This window comes from Pelobates fuscus, chromosome 5 (assembly GCF_036172605.1).
Source record: "Pelobates fuscus isolate aPelFus1 chromosome 5, aPelFus1.pri, whole genome shotgun sequence".
NCBI classification, from domain to species: Eukaryota; Metazoa; Chordata; class Amphibia; order Anura; family Pelobatidae; genus Pelobates; species Pelobates fuscus.
The window spans coordinates 267485860-267505632 of record NC_086321.1 but is presented as its reverse complement, the minus strand read 5'-3'; the positions used below and the strand labels follow the sequence as shown (position 1 = coordinate 267505632).

At 37.9% G+C, this 19773-nt stretch overlaps 1 protein-coding gene across 2 annotated transcripts in view; it reads right to left on the bottom strand.

The window, feature by feature from the left end:
• The window catches only part of SHB (SH2 domain containing adaptor protein B), a 204128-nt gene that overhangs the window by 121252 nt on the left and 63103 nt on the right, over positions 1 to 19773 (bottom strand). For both annotated transcript variants that reach the window (XM_063455274.1, XM_063455275.1), the window contains exon 2: positions 4580 to 4697. In XM_063455274.1, the coding sequence (XP_063311344.1) occupies positions 4580 to 4697 (118 nt within the window). The remainder of the gene's footprint in view (positions 1 to 4579; positions 4698 to 19773) is intronic.

The window sequence follows — 19773 nt, the reverse complement described above, 5'->3', positions numbered from 1 at the left end:
CTTTTGGCAACACACATGTAAGGAATATTCCGAGCATCATAACCACTGCAGCCTTCTAAGATTGCAATGGTGCTGTCCCAGTGTAATAAATCCAACTGTTGTAGATTGGTTTGAAAGCTTACCTGAGTCCCCCAGGCAGATGCATCAGTGGGAGACCAGATGCCATAGTATCACACTATTTGGCTGAGAGCTAATCAGATTCTCTAGCAGCGGCAGGCCCCTGGCGAGACTCAGGTAGGTTGTCAAACCTTTCTCTTCCTTTGAGAAGCAATTCCTACAATTTCTAGATACATCTGTATTTATACATATACCCATACATCTGCATTCATACACGTCTTCATTCAAACACATACATTTGCAATAGTAGAAAAGCATGGGCACATTTGAATCTGTCTTTGAGGGGGCTTGGTAAAGGATCTTACTGGAGCTGATACACTGCCTCTTTTCTCCAATAAATCTGTCCCTTTTGTGAATGTAGTGGAGGCAAACGCACAGCAGACGCAGGGTAAAAAGTAAAATCAGTCTAAAACAGTATGTTTACTTACATTAAGGGGGTGCCAAGGCTTCCCTGCTACTATAGCTATTACAGTGCACTGTTTTTGACAGAGCAGTTAAAAGAAACTTTGCCTACCCCACGGGCGGGGTAACATACAATTCATGGGTCCACAGATTACCTAGGAAACACCATACTCACAGGGGCCAACACTTCTCTCTCTTGCTTAGCAGTTTCACTTTCCTCTCCTCCCTTCACTTCTCTTTTATTGCTATACTCTTTATGTTAATTTGTTGTTCGTAATATATATTAAAAAAGTATTGGACAGCGGGTACTCGAACGAGGTCTCTAAGGCACACTTGATACCCCTCCACTCACTTCGAATATACCCAGAACCTCATTGCTGTCGGCATAACTTGAATGGACTGTTATCAATATGGACATGATGTCATTACTTATGCTGTAACAATCTGTTGTTGCCTTGAATGTACGGTCACCTCACTGCCTGCTGTCTATATGCAAATAAAGAATATTTAAAAAATACTGTAGAAGAACATGTTAAAAAAAAAATATATATATATATATATATACATACAAGTTTATAGACACAATAAATTCACAGCTGAACCCCAGTAGTTGTTTACTATTAACTCGTATGGAACGCCTTTTGTATTTGCTGGGGAAAATTAAGCTGCCAGATTTGTCCATATGTGATCTGTAGAAGCCAAAAGGACATGTCTGTTACATAAATTCTGCCAACGTTTAAACACAAGCTGTAGTATGAAAAGGAAATAAAAGACTAAGGGATTTATTCACTAAACATTATGCTGCAGTGAGCTGACAACAGACTTCTAAAACTAGCATTAAAACAAAAACAAACAAGCAAAAGTTGCACATCTGATGAATTCTTACGAAGGTATTTTGGCCTTAAAGGAACACTCAAACCACCATAACTACAACAATGGTTGCGTGAGGCACTCTCCCGGAGTAATTTTGACAACTTACCTGTGCCACAGTCTAAGCACAGCTAATACAGGAGCGCAATAATTGGCACTTAACTGATGCTTTTACCCAATGAGTGCAGTCCAGCACTTCCCTGCTTAGGTCAGTGGAGATAGCCAGCTTGGAGAGACTCCAAGTGCAAGTGCTCGGGAGCAACCAGTGAAGTTGTCAATTTGTTCTAAAATGGTTTGACAGATTACTCTGGGGTGCCAAGGCACTCCTGGCCCCATAGTTGCTACAGTGGGCTGTAGTGGCTATGTTGCTTGGAGTGTTCCTTTAATATATTGGTTGTCAAATTACCATAAATTCTTTTAAATGGTGGATTCAGGTATTGGCAGTTACAAAACCAAGGACTTGCTAAAGGAGCAAAATGTTTAATGAGACACTCCAAGAACCCAAAACACCTGCAATCCTTGCATATGATATCATGCAAAGAGTTCCTCTGGTCTATCTTCTTGCACTCTGTTATTTATGGCTCAAATGATTGCACAAATTCACTCTAAACCCCCTACTTTTTCATGACATGACAAGTGGGATGTTTGTACAATTTTTTTTATTTATGGTGTAAGCCCACATCATACAAGTCCCCATAAACTCTTACAGGATCTCTCTTGGCACTCTAAGACTTAAGACTTTAATTAATTAGTTTAATTCATTATATTCAAGAATGGAATTACTGATGATTGCTGAACTACATAAGAGATTGTTGACAATCGACAATTAAATTGTACTTTCCTACCGATCCCAAGTATATACTGGGAATCTGGTTAAATACTCCAAATTATTTTGCATGTGCCATTGAGATTTTAAAAAAATGAATCTCTATAATAACTATCCCATTGTGTGCATTGCTATATTTCGAGCAAACAAAATGGGTTTTATTCGCTAAACTGTTTTTTTTTTTTTATTCTCCAATGAACACAGTATTGCTGGTTTAGTAAAGATATACCAGAACAAACAAAAAAACTTCTTCTAAACATACAACATGTGCAAACAGGGGCCAGCACAAAACCCTGCTGAGTGAGGCTGCCCTTTAACCACAAAGCTAATATTTATAAAATTATATGTGTTCACAATAATAAAAGCAAAGCAAAAACAAACGGCAAAGTAAATGTGCAACCACTTCCTCTTCCAAAATAACTAATTGAGCTATCTGACACAGCAATGAAAGATTGATGTACATTTCCCTTAAAAGAATACTCGAACATTAGGAAAACAAGCATGGATTCCTAACATTAGAGTGATGTATGGTCTATTTAGATGTTTGGGTCCCCCCGGAAGGAATGCAAAAAAATAGATTTATTTGTCTTATTTTCCCTGACGCGCTGGTGTCTCCGTAACGGTTACTTTTGCCATCTGAGATCATGAATACAATTATTTCTTCATGGGAAAGCATTGGGGTGAGGGCTGATGAGCTTCAGCAGTGCTCTCTGCAATGTCCTGTAGGTTTAGTGAGCAGGTTCACCCTTTTTCCAGGTGGATCTGACCATTTTGGGTGTCACCAGTGACGTGAGCCATGTCACTGAAGACACCCCCCTCAGGACCTGCCCAGGCGTACCGTACTCATCCCTCCAAATGCTGGGAGTTTTGACAGTCTCCCTTTAAAGAAACACTATAGGGTAAGGAACACAAGCATGGGCCTGGCTATAGTGTCCTTTTGGTATCTACCATCTACAACAAAAATCAGTTCACAACCTCAAAAAAACTAAAACAAATCCAACATGCAATAATCTACTGACTTTTATAATCGGTTGTATTAGTCGGTTGCTCGATAAACACTCCAATGTTGAAAATAAGTGTATTTATGTTTAATGTTAGATTGCTCCTTTTTGTGCTAGATTATTGGGCCCCCTTGTTTATACATATATAAATATATAGGGTCAGAAATACACGTTTGTATTCCTTATCCTATAGTGTTCCTATAAAGCAAGGGAAAAGGCTACTCAAGACTTAACAGTGTAACAGCTCTTGCTTGTCTGCAAATGTTTACCATAAAAGAGATTTTTCTAAAATAAGGGGTATGAAGTCACCTTTTCTCCAGTGATGAGACAATTTCCTCTCTCCAGCCTGAGTGCCCCACATTATGATCATCATAGAAGCACTGGGGACCTACAGTGCATGTATGGCAAACGCTGTGCTCTGCTAAGCTGGTGCTTCTCTTTGAGAAGCATTCGTTTCTGTTTTGAACAATAGTTCAAAGTTAATGATGCAGGAAACACTCATGGCTGTCTGCTTAACAGCTGGGAGGTGTAACTAGACTGTTTTATTAAGCAGCAATTTCTCTTGAAAGTGGCAGTTTTATAACGTTCCTGAGGAGGCATGCATTAAACCCCTAAAGCATTTCAGCAAGCAGACATGCTTTAGGTGTGTCGAGTGTCCCATTAAAAAGGTTTGCCACAATTCACTTGTTTATGGACCACAATGAAGCCCAGACTGCACATAACCATCAGCCTGCTTCACGTGATGCTTTGAATATGCACAATTATTCCCATGCTATGCACATGAAATCCAGGCATACCAATAATCAGCATTATACATCAGGAGGTGCATATCTTGAATCGAAATAGAAAATAAAGAAAAAAACATAAAATAAAAAATATATAGTTAAAACTCAAAAAAATAATACAAAAATAATAAAACCAATATAAATAAGCAATAATTGCTGCAAACCAATAAATAAAATTTCAAAAAGTGGCTGGTTTGTCTAATTGTTCAGAACACTGACAGCATCACAGATTAGCAGTCGAGGCACGATTATCAGCGGGTCTTCTATTTGTAAGAGATAGGTATAATAACAGCGATACTTATGGAGACACCTGTACACTGACAGAAGGAGCCCATGTAAAACCCCTAGGGGCAATAGGCAGGCAGCTTTGAAATTAAATTGAAAATAATCAAAATTAAAAAAGTGGTTAGGTCAAAACATGAAAAATAAAAGTCTGCATTTGACAGGAACTGTGTAGGACTATATGTTGCAATATGCTGTATGCGATTCACAGGAAACAAACAAGCAAGGGCAAGACAGACAGGTGCAGGTGTTTAACATGAAGCTGCAGGTTTGCAGGAAGGAAGCTTTTGTCCTACCTGTCATTAGCCGCTGAGCTTCGTACGGTTCCATGTAGCCGTTATTCTCGGGTACTACACCTTTATTCTTCTCACTTTTGGCATCAAATGGATCTGAATAGTCATCAGGTATTACAACCTTAAAAAAACAAAAAGAGGTTGGGATTAATTAACATACTTATATACTTACTATATTATACACTACATTTTCTTTCATTGAAACTTGCAATTTTAAATTAGCTTTTAAACATAATTACGTTATTCTGAATGCTATTGCACCAACACAGTAATGTTCTAAAAACAAGTGTTTACTGTATTTATTTAAAATATTGTTACGTTATTCACTAAAGACTGAACTCTATTGATCTGAAAATGTAATTACATGATTTAGGAAAAGAGTATGCTGATTAGAACAAATTCTCCAACTCATATTAATCTATTTTTATATGGATGTATTTCCACAAGTATGCAAGGACGTATACATTGTTTTATTTGGCTTTGTAAAATCTACTGACATCTATTAAAATATTGCTTACACATTTCAATGTTAATTTTCTTCATTTTTATGGGAGTATAAAAATTGTGCATATTACATTTTAGACTCCAGGTGAGGTTGGTGGTAGCAATAGGAATAAAAAGTACATTAGCAGTCTCTATGCGCACGTAACGGAGACTGGATCTGTACAATCTGCTTGGTTTTGCAGGCTATGTTTGCGTACTGCAGCACTGCCTGTTTCAATAAATGTTAATTTGAGAGGTGCTGTGAACGAACCAGCATTTAATGCAATGCTTCTCAAAGTTGTATTTTGTCTAGGGACACAGGGGCCATTGTTCCCTACTCTGTGGGATTTGTCACAATAAAATGTAAAAAAACAAACAAAAAACAAAACGGAAACAAACACATACAATGGTTCAAGTTATCTCATATTAGCTAATAAACACTGTAAAGAGCATGATATCTTGTAGGACTCACCTTGCACCGTTGCAAGCATTTAGAGCCATTTATTAGATCTGTCAGGGATTTTTCCATCTATTACTTATTTTGCGCCCTAATCAATATTTTAAACACACACCATTTTTTTCAAAGACCACACAGCTTTATCAATCTTTCTGACACATCTCTTTTTTTCTGCCACTCTAAATTTGCTACTTTTCTGAAATGGAAATTTCTGTGAAAACTGGCGGCATTTACTATGAAGAAAATTATCACTTTTCATACACATTAGTAAATACGATCAAAATAATAAAGGAGTTTAATTGTCTCTCTCCTTCCAACCTCCCCTTCCCAGTGGTAGAACTAATGAGCTTAGGGACCCGGTGCAAAAGTAGTTTTACCCCGTACTGCCCAAAGAAAAAAATGAAATTGGCAAATATAGCCTTTTGTTATACATTTGTGCTTGCATGTTTCCTTACTTTTTTCATTGATATAAGTGATGCAAAAATATCCCAAACATAGATGCACATATTCATAGAGGAACACACTCACAGATACGCATATACCCACACACGTACACATAGGAAAAAGGAATGGAATACCTCTTCTCTGTATTTTAATGTCTCCTGGATCTAACTGAAGGAAGAATGTGCCATCTCGTCCGTTTTTTGGCAACATCTGCCCTTCTCCCAATCTATTTATTTCAGGTTTTACTATTACAATTTGAAACAGGTAATAGCAGAAGCCGCAAAACATGAGACCAGGTGGCACATAAAGGGTGAAGCTGGTATAAAAGGACAAAATGGTAGACAGAAGCGCTATGTGCATTCCAGTACCCTTCATGCCGATTCAAACATACTCTTGCTAGTTTTCTAACGGAGAGAAATGTGCATGCCAGTTCACCCTCTACTGTTTTCTATACTTTTTCCTTGGTGAAAATATGGGCAGAAACAAATCAGTCCTTGTTTAAAACAAATTGATGTTTTCTACCCCTTACGTAAGTGAAAGTCTTTGTTGTAAGTGATTGAACAGAAGTTTTAAATCAAAGACACCTCGCTGTTTTGTTGGCCACTGTTTTATTGGAGCAATTGATTGTCCTGATGCCCTCTTTATGTCTCTCCATCCCACACTATTTATTTATCTCTCCACTACTTGTGTCTATCTTCCCATGCGCAAAATTCCCCTTCTCCAAAGTATGTACAACATCATTATAGCCCCAGCATATGTCACGTTTGTTCCTCTGCACCAGAACTTGCTGCTTAATAAAAAGACACATTTTTTTTTTTGTGTTTGTTTTTGTCTGTACTGTCACTCAATGAAGTGTAACTTCGGTATATCTACTTCGGTATGTCTGTACTGTAACTCAATGAAGTATAACTTCGGTATACCTCTGCACATACATGCTTCCCTCTGTTCCATAGCCCCCTAGCCCCACTTGTGTCTATCTGCCCATACCGCCACACACTGTGCAACAATAGACTAGAAGGCACTTCTTTTGGTCATCTGAGTGACTGGCACTAGAGGTGTTACTAGGCAGTAATGTAAACACTGCCTTTTCCCTGAAAAGGCAGTGTTTACATTAAAAAGCATGCAAGAACAGACTATAGACAGGAGAACAACTACATTAAGCTGTAGTGGATATTGTGACTATAATGTCCCTTTAAGTATGAGCTTTTCACTGGAAGGTGTTGACAAACAGACAAGGTCATTGCTGCAAGTATAAGGCAGAGTGGCTTATAAAAAAAAAAAAAAAATGATATGGTTATGTTGGCACATATTTTCCAATATGAAATTTCTCTAAGATTCCTCCTGTAGTGAATATACCCCAATACAATTGCATTTGCCTTGTGATATACCGAAGTTACACTTCATTGAGTTACAGTACAGACAAAAACAAACACAAAAAAAATGTGTCTTTTTATTAAGCAGCAAGTTCTGGTGAGTTGACTTAATAGTGGCAAAGATAGAGCAGAAATAAACATGATAGATATAAAGTAATGACGACTGGCTGGTAAGAGAATACGACCAAGCATACAGAGGAGTCTATTGTGAGTCATTCTAAAATGTGTCAGCACGCAGTCAGAGTGCGGCTGCGTAGGTGGCTTAAATTAGTATTATATTAACACGCAGTAAATCAATACCACTATTAAAACATTAGACACACAGATTTGCAAAAAAACTCTGGAAGTTGTGGCAGCTGGTTATGTCTCGCAGGAGTTTAGTTCCAAACTTCAATTATGTTTTCTGTAGAGACCAATTATTTCCAATCTACAGCAAAATTCTGCTGGGGCGGCAAGTCTAGGTACTGAAAACAAATCTGCAACAACTGCAAAATAATAACAAAAGCAAAACAAAATATACAATAGAAAAAAAACAAAACACTGTGGTAAAGTTAAATTGGAAATAAGCATTGGAACTTTGAAGTGACAAGTTCGGTTTTAGATGGCTTATTTTATAGCAGGGGATATATCACAAAAAATTCCATCCTGCTCAGAGATAGGAGTTGTAGTTGAATGCAGATAAACTACTAAAGATTACAACTGGCTCTTATACAGTCACCTTTTTAATAAATAAATAAAGTCCTAAACATGAATCATTTTCATCACTAGTTTTTTTCAGATTAAGGGGAAGACAGATAGCATTAGGGGTACACAGACCTTTCTGATGACATGTGTACTGAGGGACGTGCAAGACATAGCATTAGGGACACTATAGTCATTAGAATAACTACAGCTTAATGTAGTTGTTCTCGTGAGTATAGGCAGTCCCTGCAGGCATTTTCATGTAAACACTGCCTTTCTTTGAAAAAGCAGGGTTTACATTACAGCCTAAGGACACCTCCAGTGGACCACTCAAGGTGCTTCCTGTGTCAGCGCTGCACAACTTGCAGCACTAATGATCAGTGTCTCTGATTGGCGCAGCGCAGCATTTTGCCATGCTAAGGTAAAGCATAAGGTAAAACATTGGATTGGCTGACAATGTCAATTCTGATTATCTCAGCCAGTGAAATGGAGCAGGGGCAGGGCCAGGCACGGCTCTGAAATAAAAGTAAGTTTCTACCCTATTTAAAGGGGGCCAGTCACCCATGTTTTTAACAATATAGGGTCAGGAATACATGTTTGTATTTCTTTTCCTATAATGTTTGTATAAAGCAAGGAAAAGGCTACTCAAGACCTTACAGTGTAATAGCTCTTGCTTGTCAGGATTTTTTTTTTTACCATGATAGGGATTTTTCTAAAATAAGAGGTATTAAGTCACAGTGGATTTACAACTGTAAAGTGCCTTTGGCAACCACTGCAGAACATTGTAATCTATTTTTACTAATTTTATTGGTATTAAATACATACATATATATATATAAAAACATACATTTTCTTTCCTATCTCTTCATTTAGCGAGTTAAAGAGAATGTATGTATTATTACATTTGCAATAGCAGAGCATGTTAGCACTTGGAAAGAATGGAAATTATTATAAATAATGCCTATAGCTAAATGTGGTGTATAGGGCATACTGTGACTGTATTTTAATTCTGTGCTGCAGGTAAAAATAAAAATGTATGAGACCCCCAGCTTGTAACAGCTTCCATAATGGTATTCTCATGGTTTCCGGTTGACTGGGCCACACACTATCAGGGTCCCAGAGATCAGAGAGTCTAAAGACAGCTTATTCAGATGGTGCACTCATTTGCTGGTACTTGAATCCCGTAGTTGCGACATTCTCACTTATTCAAATTAATGGGTTACTCCAATCATTTTTGGCTGAAGTCACTAGCTGTAACTAGCCCCAGGCACACAACTGCAAATATATCTGGATGTGCAGTGTTTCAATCAGAAACACTGCACATCCAGACTCTCATCATCATTACCAATTATAAAAGCAGAAGTGGTTGTGGTGGCTAGAGTAACCCCTTTAAAAAAAAAAAAAAAGTAAAATTCCTACTCAATGGGACTTAGGACCATTCCATACTTTGTCAACACAGTGATAGGTTTGCAAAAACAATAAATTATTGAAAAAAAAACAATAAGAAAGATACAGGCATTTCATTTCCTGCATTTGGTGCAATTCCCCATCCTGTGCAGGGTCTGCTCTTGAGAAGACAAGCTTTCCATAGCTTATATAGTTTATATGCCTTACTTTATGGACAGCAGCAAGGTCTTCAATGAATTGTTGTTCAACTGTCAGCTTTCTACTATAGACAGCTTAACAGCTAAACTATGGTTTGAAGACAGTCATGATGTCATGCATAGCAGTGTTTTAAGAGCAGAAAGGAAAACACTGTAGCCTTTGAGAATATGGTAGAAAGTTAAAGAGGCAAAACTAATAATTATCTTTCAAAACCACTAATGATAATTAAAGGAACACTCCAAGTACCATAACATCACAGCTTGACTTCTTACCTGAGGTCCACCAGCACTCCCCCTACCTCCATTACTTGACATGTGCACAGTCGTTATTCGGCATGTGCCATAACCCCTCCCCAACATCCTTTAATAAACACAGACACCAGTTGTTTCTGTTGGAAATATATAGTCCACAGCTTTATTAATTATCATCAATAACTTTACAAACTTTTAGGGTCATTGCCAAACAATAAAGATATTTTAATCCAATCTCACTCCATAAATAAATACACCTGGCAATGACCCCATACCAATATAACAGTATAAATAACATATAACATAAACCCGGCCTATCAAAGAGGCCCATATTGAACTGCTTAAATTGTAGGGGTGTACCAAGACACCCCTACACCCCCAGATTCGGAGCCAACGATGAGCTCGAACCTACCACCCAATTGAACCACTCCTGCCTAATCCAGCCTAATTCGTGTAATGACCACTTCATACTCCACCTACTTCCCATTTATCCTAGCCCTTCCCGCCGCTGTGACCAAACAACCATTAAACCACAGGGAGGTGGAAGTAACAGGTAAGTGTAAGTTGTAAATTAAAATGGCCACTCTCTAAGATGGCTGTGCTATATCCCCTTAGACCCCACCCCCATAACCACATGTCTAAACTTCTGCCCCCAATTATTAATAAAATACATGCCTACTTTCTGGCCCTGTCAAGGCCCATTCCCCTAACTGTGTTGCTCCATGGGCTACATCTCTGTCTGAGATTAGCCCAGTGATGCAGGGTTTAAATCAGTGGCTGAGAGTGGCCAGTTGATGCTCGCAGTCAATGAGCTAGTCCTCCACTGCAGGGCTTAGCACAGGAGAGCTAGTGGAAGCTTATGCTTAGGAGTAGACTTTCGGTTCTAATGTCACAAATGTAATCCTTAACAGCCACCATGACAACTGCATACCACCAAACATTTCACATGGACAAAGAGGGACACTTTATTTTTAGGGTAGAATTGGGGATTTGGCCAGGGTTGGTGTCATTCTGAGAAATTATAGATAGCTTACTAATAATGTATGCAACTAAAATGTAATTTAGAACAAGAACAATGTATCTTATTTACACAGACTAATTTAAAAACACATTTATTGTAGTTTAAAGACAAATGACTGAGAATTTGTGATGTTATTACACTCAGACACACCAACATTATGGAGTTCTTAGAAAAGAGGGGCATTAGGACAGAAAAGAGGGATTTTTATTTATGTAAACAGATTTTTTTCCAGACCGCTTTACACTTTATGCAAATATAACACTGGTAATTATACAAATAGGCAATGAATATTCAGACACACTGAAGCCAAAGTCAAAGCAGGCAAAACAAGGTAAATGTTGGATGGAAGGCAGTTATATAATGAAGATGTGCAACAACGCATTTCACATTTGTCTTCATATATTCTAAATCAAAATGGTGATTTCTCTAATCTGTGCAAGAACTTGTCACCTTTTAAGCTCTTTATCACCAAAAGATGACTGGTATATCAGGATCCCGGGTTTGCTCTAGAGGTGGTATGTTTGCAAGGTTTCAATATCTTTGCTTAACAAAAGAAAAAAAGAAACAAAAAGGCTACAAACAATTAAGAGTTGCAAGATAAGGCCTAGAGCAAATACTTCTAAACATCCCATTCAGTTTTACTGAGATTTTTGTAGAGAAAAAAAAGAGCAAGATAAATATTTGTTTCCTGACATACTTAATGGCTCTTGAGGTGCTTTTTTATGGTTCAATTCCACCTGAAATTACACAATTATTGAGAATACTTTAACTGCATCACACGTGCAAGATGCTTTGTTTGAGATGACAAGAAGGCCCAAACTCAAGTTGTATAAAGTTGTATAAAGAAAATTCTTTTGTGGGATGGCACAATCTGGATAATTTAGACAAAATAATTTAGCATCAGTGGCTTGAAATGAGCTCCCCTTGTTATCGAATCATACAAAGTGTTATAATAACTTGTTAAATAAAGTACTAATGTTTAATGAATAAGTCTCATGATGGAGTTTCTCCGATACGTCCCACTTTTGTTTAATGAAAGTTAACTTCCATATATAAGATGGCATGCCCCTTTGGAGTTTTTCATTACATTTCAATAGAATGAGAAAATACACTCCAGACCACATGAAGAATACATTTCTAAGTGTGAGTGGAATTGTTACAATGCAGCCGCCCATCCCATGTGTTTTTCTTTGGTTTTTACTATATATATTAGCTGATGTGTACTGTAGTCATTGCTGCCGACCCATGAGTGATGGGAGTGAGCGCAGGACTTTTCTTTTTGTATTTGTATTCATTTTTTGTATCACACAGCTTTGTTACAATGCAGCCGCCCATCCCATGTGTTCCCTATTAAGGGTTAACAAGTATATAGGGGTGTATACAAAAAAATACCCCTTTCTGTCTCAATAGAGATATTTTTGCCAGAGGCTCAAGGAAGCAAGGTGAAAGGTCAGTTTAGGACCCGTCTAGGGGGGTCTGCCTTGACGTTGGCAGGCGGGCATTACCTCCAATGGCCATTGGAGTAACTAAATGACCTCCATTTGTTTGAATATACATAGGGATTAAGGAGAGAGCGCAGGTAACTTTTTTTCTTTGAGTGGAATCGTGGCAGAATGTGGTATGGGTTTCCCTGGCTACCATTTCCTATCAGAAGTAACTAACAGTGCATGGTCGAAAAAGGCATTTTCTCAATTGATATAAAATAGATACCTCTGGCATCTTAGAGCTCACATGCAAGATTATACATAAAAGATCCCACAGTCTCATGCAATCCTCCATAGTTGTTTTGCACCCTTGTGCTAGAGTGCAGCAGTAATACAGGTGGCACCTAGCAACTTACAACAGACAAAAGAGGGAGAGTATCAGGTAAGTAGGTATATATCTACACCTCCCGCTGCAACCATACAAGCATTTATTAAGACAAAGCAAGAAACATACTTGGGCAAAGTGTTTGCATTATTTTCTACTGGTTTCCATTGTATTCCTGTTTTGCATTAGTAAATACAGTCTTATAAAATATGCATTTGTGTCTTCTCATCCATGTGTAAAATTGCCTGTGTACTTCAAAACAAAAATGTTTATGAGTGCATTATTTATACCTATGTTTAAAATAATAGGAAAACCTTGAGAAAATATGGCATATCTTAAAGGGGAACTCTAAGCAACATAACCAATGAAGTGTGCTGTAGTAGTTATGGTTCCAGGAGAACTCTCTCACCATCGACCAGGTAAACTAGTTTGAAACCATCTGTGTCATCTGGTGTCACCTTGATAAAGCCCCTCTGCAGATATAGTTACAGCAGAAATTCATGTTTCTGCTTTAGATATAACATTTTAATCCCTAAGTGAATGGTATTCATTGGCTGTCCTTTACATTTCTTTCATGTAAAAGATTCTGACATATTTAGTCCGTCTTTGCCATTTATGTGAATAGCCCATTGCAGGCAACCAGCAAAAGTGCTCTGTTTTCTAGCTGTACATACAATGAAGAAATACGCTAGCTGAAGAAAACAAGATCTATTGCTATGGAGCCCTGTGGTACACTTATTACCAAGCAGATCTCAGCTCCTTAAAATAGGGAGACAGTAGAACAGAAACGAGATGACTTCAGATTTCAGGTGGCAAAAAAAGGCTCTGCTTTATAATGAGAGGTAGTCAGCAAGTGTACTATACACACAAATAACACATAAAGCTGTGAATGATCCTCTCGATTGCAAGCTTGTTTGAGCAGAGTCCTCGTCAACCTATTGTTCCTGTAACATTTTGTAATTGTCTCATTTATTATTAAATTCCCCCCTTTATGACATTGTAAAGTACTGCGGCATAAGTTGGCACTATATAAATGCCAATAATAATAATGTGTGTGTGTGTATATATCTATATGAACATGTGCAGACACACACACACATTGTGTAAATGCAAATAATATTAATATATTTGTACCAACACTAGCATTCCCAAAAGGGAAGTCATAAATATTTAAACCGTTAGGGATCGCTATTTGCTGACATTAGTCCACAATTAGTAGGGTTGATATCACACTGCAGTGCACACACAGGTGATCCACTATGTGTGCTGATGCCATATGTATAATATAGACAAAAAATGCCCATAAAAAGAAGAAAAAAATGTGGTTTTTGTCCCTAGAAATCTTGAAAAAATGTATATATTTGTCTATGTATTTTTTTGAGGTTCTGTAGGGCACGGATAGGCATTGTGTCTAGGGCAAAATAAATAATGTGTAGTTCCTCAGAAATAACAGCAAATTAGAGAATGCAGAGACATGATATTAGCGACTGCAGAGACATGGTTGTGGTGTTCAGACTGCCATTTCAAGATGGGTGTATCATAGCAGATATCAGTTGATCACCCTACAGGTACACACGCAGTTTTACATACACTGCACACAATCAACTATTCCAGGTGAGAGAGAATACCTCTAACAATGACCTCCTGCTGATTTTATGCAGGGATTATAATGGTGTTTAACTTTAAATGTACTTAGCATTTTATTCCCTATGTATGCATTCTATTAAAGGAGTCAAAGTAAAGAGAAGAACATTGGGCTAAATTTGTAATTCCTTTATCAATTCCTGACAATTGCTGGTTTAACTTATAATTATTATTGACTAAACACTGAACTGCAATGTTAAAAAAAAAAAGTTTCTAAACCATAGCCTGGCTATTCTAGCCTTAAAGCAGATCTATCACCATCTGGGGCCTGGATAATTTGTAAAGACAAAAGCGAATTTGCTGTTCAGGGTCCGGTGGCTGGGTGAGGTGATGGAGGCAGGAGAAGATCATATTTACTTACCTGAACCTGTCCCTTGTTGGCACCGCCGTCCTCTTTCGGACGTTTCTCTTCAGATCCAGCGCTTCACCCGCCAGGAGCCGATATCACCCCTGTAATCTTGCCCATGCGATCCTCTATAAAAAGTGCTTATTTTCCACTAGTCACGGATGGGGAAAATGACAAGGCTTGATGGCAGTAGATTCGCCTAGTGTCAGGTTTGTATGTGTAGGAAAAATAATCAAACAAAGTAGCCTATACTTTGTGCCTGTATATCTTTTGACTGGGTTGTAATTTCACTGAAATTCCAACACAGTTAAAATAACTATTTAATAAAGATTACATCTTTTTGAAATTCTTATTTTCGAGGGGGCAGTGTGAAGAAAAACACCTTGCTGAAGAAATTCATACATTTATAAATTAACCTTCTTATTCCCTTTAAGCTGTCAATCAGAAACCCAGTCATTTTACTTCCTGGCTGGTTAACCTAGTGGAGCTAAACTGAAGAGGCAGGGAACTGCCCATAGAACTTGTCTTGCAAAGACTTCTCTTTGAGCTGCATTTGGAAGTCTGTGATTGGATAGCCGCAGAACGGCTGGGCTGGGGAAGAAGGGGAAGGCTTGCAAAGGCGAGATCTGCAGCGTTTACAAGCTGTTTTTAGCTAAACCACCAATGAAAAATGCATAATTAAATACATCTTTGTCTGATAGTTGACTACATGCATGTTTTTATTGGGGTATATCTACTAAACAGTTACCTTTTTTATTATTATTATTTGGGCAGTGCAGTGTTCAGTTTTCAACTATAATTCCATCATTTGTTAATAAATCCCATTGTATTCAGCGTGTGAAAGTCCGACAACTCAAAAATATAGGAAGACTAACTTGTCATGAAGATTAGGCTGTCACATAATAATCCAATATATTTCGCTTTGATCTAATAATGAACACAACAAAAACTAAATGTCACGATTCAAATTTGTGTTGTTTTAACGCTGAATAAAAATCAACGAGTGAGAAATTGAAAGATTATGTTTTGTGTCATTAACATGAAAGACCGATACTGCATTGCTTTGGATTCAACTGTGTTTTTAGTGATGTATACACAAGCTGCAATCAGAAGGCCTGTCACAGGCAGCACACACTGTACAAAGACAACAATGTGCATCAGCCAGCAGTAATTTTTCATCAGAAAAAGGGCAGGTTTATCTGTGAAAGCCCTGGAGCTGAAACACCATCCATTTTCCCTTTGTGATACTGGCTTGTCATGAGCAGATGGATGGTGTCTCAGACTCCCTGCTGATTCCACAAACTCCACATGCTTACACTGTAATAGTCTTTATTTCCAACCTACTGCACTTAAAGCGACACAGCCGTGTAACGCGTAAGGAAAAGATAAAACATCCAACAGAAAACAATCAATCAGCTACTAAACAAGCAAAATGAATTAACAATTGAAACTTCAATTTCCTATTTGTTTGTTCGCATACAAAGGGCTTAAAACGTATCTTATTTCCTATACAATCTCTTGGGTGCAACACATTTATGTGGCTTAAGTGGTTTAAATGACAAATCTACATTAACATACACACACAAATACGCCACGGTCCTGATTTAAAACTCCTTCCCTGCAATCCCACTTTTTATGTGTGGTATTCTGCTTCTCGAGTTTCACCCACATTCTCCCCAATATTAGCAGGCGTGCCTATTCATCAGGTTTTGTAAAACTCCAACCAATTATGTTTGTATTTGTCTCTGTAGCAAGAGTGTGCAAAAAAACAACAATGTGTTGTTTAATAAAACTACAACTTCCATGATCCTCTGCCAGCCTTTACATGGGTTGGGTATTCCAATACCTCTGTTGTTTACTATGGATGAGTAAATGTGTGAGTAAATTCCGCAATGTATTCTATGGGAACTCTGTCATCTTACAGATAATGAAAACAGTAGTGGTACAAGGGACAGGATCCAGATACATTGTAGCAAAAAGAAACAGAGCAGAAATTAGATTTTGGGAGCCGATACTGAGAGAACCTCCAAAATGGGGGGGTAACCCCTACAGAATAGATAGGACAAAAATAATAGAATAGGAGGGTTTTCGAGTATCAAAAAAGATGGTATTAATATAGTGATATAGGTGTAAGTGGAAAGATACCTAATTCAGTCAGTATATGACTGAACAAAAAATGCAAATAAAAAAATTAAATAAAACATAACATTTAAAAAATACTGGTATAAAAGGTGGGATATGCCAAAAGTGAATGGGCACGCACCAAATGATAGACCACAAGGAGAGGATCTACTAAATGTAGAAAACTAACCTGCCTGTATTCCTTATAGATAAAGGAAGTAAAGCGTTGAAAGGGTTGGACTACTAAATAAGTTAAAGTACTAAACCTACAAACCTCAAAATAAATGTGATCTACAGAGGTTAGTATGTCAAAAAACTCTAAAACAATCTAGGTGAATACTAGAATAAACTGAAGGCGCTGGAAACCACTTGACACTAAACTACAGTAGAAATGTGGATTAGACCAGTCATGTCCAAAGTCTGGCCCGCAGGCCATTTGCGGCCCGCGTTCCGGTTTAATACGGCCCCACAGTTAATTTGGTAAATCTATCTGTTGTGGCCCCCAGTGAATCCCCAAGCGCCGCTCAGGACCCCTGGGATCTCTGGATCTTTGAACTCCGCGGTCCTGAGCGGCGCTCGGGGATTCACTGGGGGCAAAGAGATCGCAAGAACGCAGACAGACGTGCTGTGACCTCAGTTTGTGTTCTTGCGATCTCTTGGTCATCACGGGATTTGCGTGATTTGATGCGCGCGATCGCGGGATTTGGTTCCTTCTCCCTGCTGGGACAGAAAGAGAGAATGGACAGAATAAAAAGGTGCAAAATAAAGAGGGAAGGGGACGAATAAAGAGGGACAGAATAAAGAGAGAAGGGACAGAATAAAGAGGGAAGGGACCGAATAAAGAGAGAAGGGACAGACTAAAGAGGGACAGAATAAAGAGACAGAATAAAGAGAGAAGAGACAGAATAAAGAGACAGAATAAAGAGAGAAGAGACAGAATAAAGAGATGAAGTTAAAAGTATGCCGTTTGCAATAAACTTTGCATAAAATAGTTAATTTGCATTCAATTTTAATGGTTCAAAGAATGTCAGGCAAAATGGTTGGCCCTTACGCATGTTCACTTCATCAAATCTGGCCCTCTCTGAAAAAAGTTTGGACACCTCTGGATTAGACAGTGAAATGCAACAATGTAACAATCGGGAATTATGTGATACAGACTGATACATGTAGCGAGTAGAGAATGGCTGTACTGAAAGAAGAGCACAAACTAACAGCTGCTAAAGATTCCCTCATGTGCCTTCGAGGACACCCCTTAATAAAAACCAGTCCCTAATATGTAGATACTAAATAATTCAAACCAGCCCACCAACCTCTTAAAAACCAGAGTGGTATCCAAATATGATAGGAGTGTGTGGAACAAAACCACAATATATTAGTGCCTAAGTCGGTATGTGAGTAGCGCAGGTGGATAGCAGCATCTAAGCCCCTGACGTGTGTTTCACCTTTCGGCTCATCAGGTTCATCAGGTAAAGGTTGTGTTTTTAATTTTTTCTATTTGCATTTATTGTTCAGTCATATACTGCTTGAAATAGGTATCTTTCCGCTTACACCTATATCACTATATTAATACCATCTATTTCCTTATTTCTTGACACTCAGAAACCCTCCTATTCTTTGCTTTTTGTGCTAGGATCCAGATACAGTTCAATATGTTATTTTTGATGGGGATCGGTTAGTAAGAATAAATGTCATAATGACCATAATTTGGTCAAAAAAATGTTAAGAATTGCTTTGAAAAGCTGTAATAGCACAGTGTTACAATTAAAAAAAATGAAAGGATTATTTTAAAGCTATTTATCCATAACGACGTCGACAACTTTTCTTGCTAACTTTCTGCATTTCAGCCCAAAGCAGGAGTCTAATTAGCATAAAAAGCTTTTCTAACGTATTTGAAGATTTAAAGCTTTAACATTGTTTTAGTTGTAATGCTATGTAAATGCAGTAATTCATTATCCACGAGACGGTGTAAAAATTAGGACTACGAAAAGCCTGCTTTAAAGGAGCACGTTAATGTTAGGAATAAAATAGATGAATGGGAGGGCCTAATGCACGATGGGGGGACAGTGCACACGCATTAGGCCTTCCTTATAGGAAATCACTGAATCAATGCTTTCCTATGGGGTTTAGTTTGACGCTGGATGTGCTCATGCATTTCAGGGTTAAGGGGGAGACAGGAACACTGCACCCAGACCATGTCAATAAGATAAAGTGGTCTGGGTGCTTACAGTGTACCTTTAAGTGCACATAACAATACACCTTGACTGTGCAGTGCAAACTTGGGCACCAGTTCTCCCAAAGAACATTATAACCAGAACAAGTGTTGTAGAGACTAAATAATTAATGAAGGGAATGAATAATTTTAGTTCTGAAGTAATATGTTCGACATAAAATTATTTAAAACAAGGCTGTGTTTTTTTTTAAATCTGTTCCTTAAGTAAGCAGTGTTTTGGAAGTCAAGAAACTAAATTACGATTTTACAGCCTTATGAAGAATGGCTATAAAGTTGTAGTTGTTTACGAAAGAATGGAGAATATATGACATTATTATATAACATTATACAACTATACTACACCTACTGTTCCCAGACGTCATACGTGTTTTGTTAGAATGAAATGTTTGTGTTGCGTAACCACTGTACAGCGCTGTGGAATATGTTGGCGATATATCAATAATTGTAAATTGTTTAGTATATTATGGTGGAATATACTTATAATCCATCAACAGGTTTGATTAATTACATTTTGGTAATATATTAAAAAAAATTCTTCTTTTCTTTTAAAGAATCTATATTTAACATGAGCAGATGCGAGATTAAATATATAATAAGACGTGGGTGACAGGCTGCAGAAATAATCAGCTCTGATAGGAAATGATTTCCAGAACCTTGATCCCTAGACCTCATCATGCGGCACTTACTGACAGGCACGGTTATACACACAAGCTACACTAGGCAGAACCACAC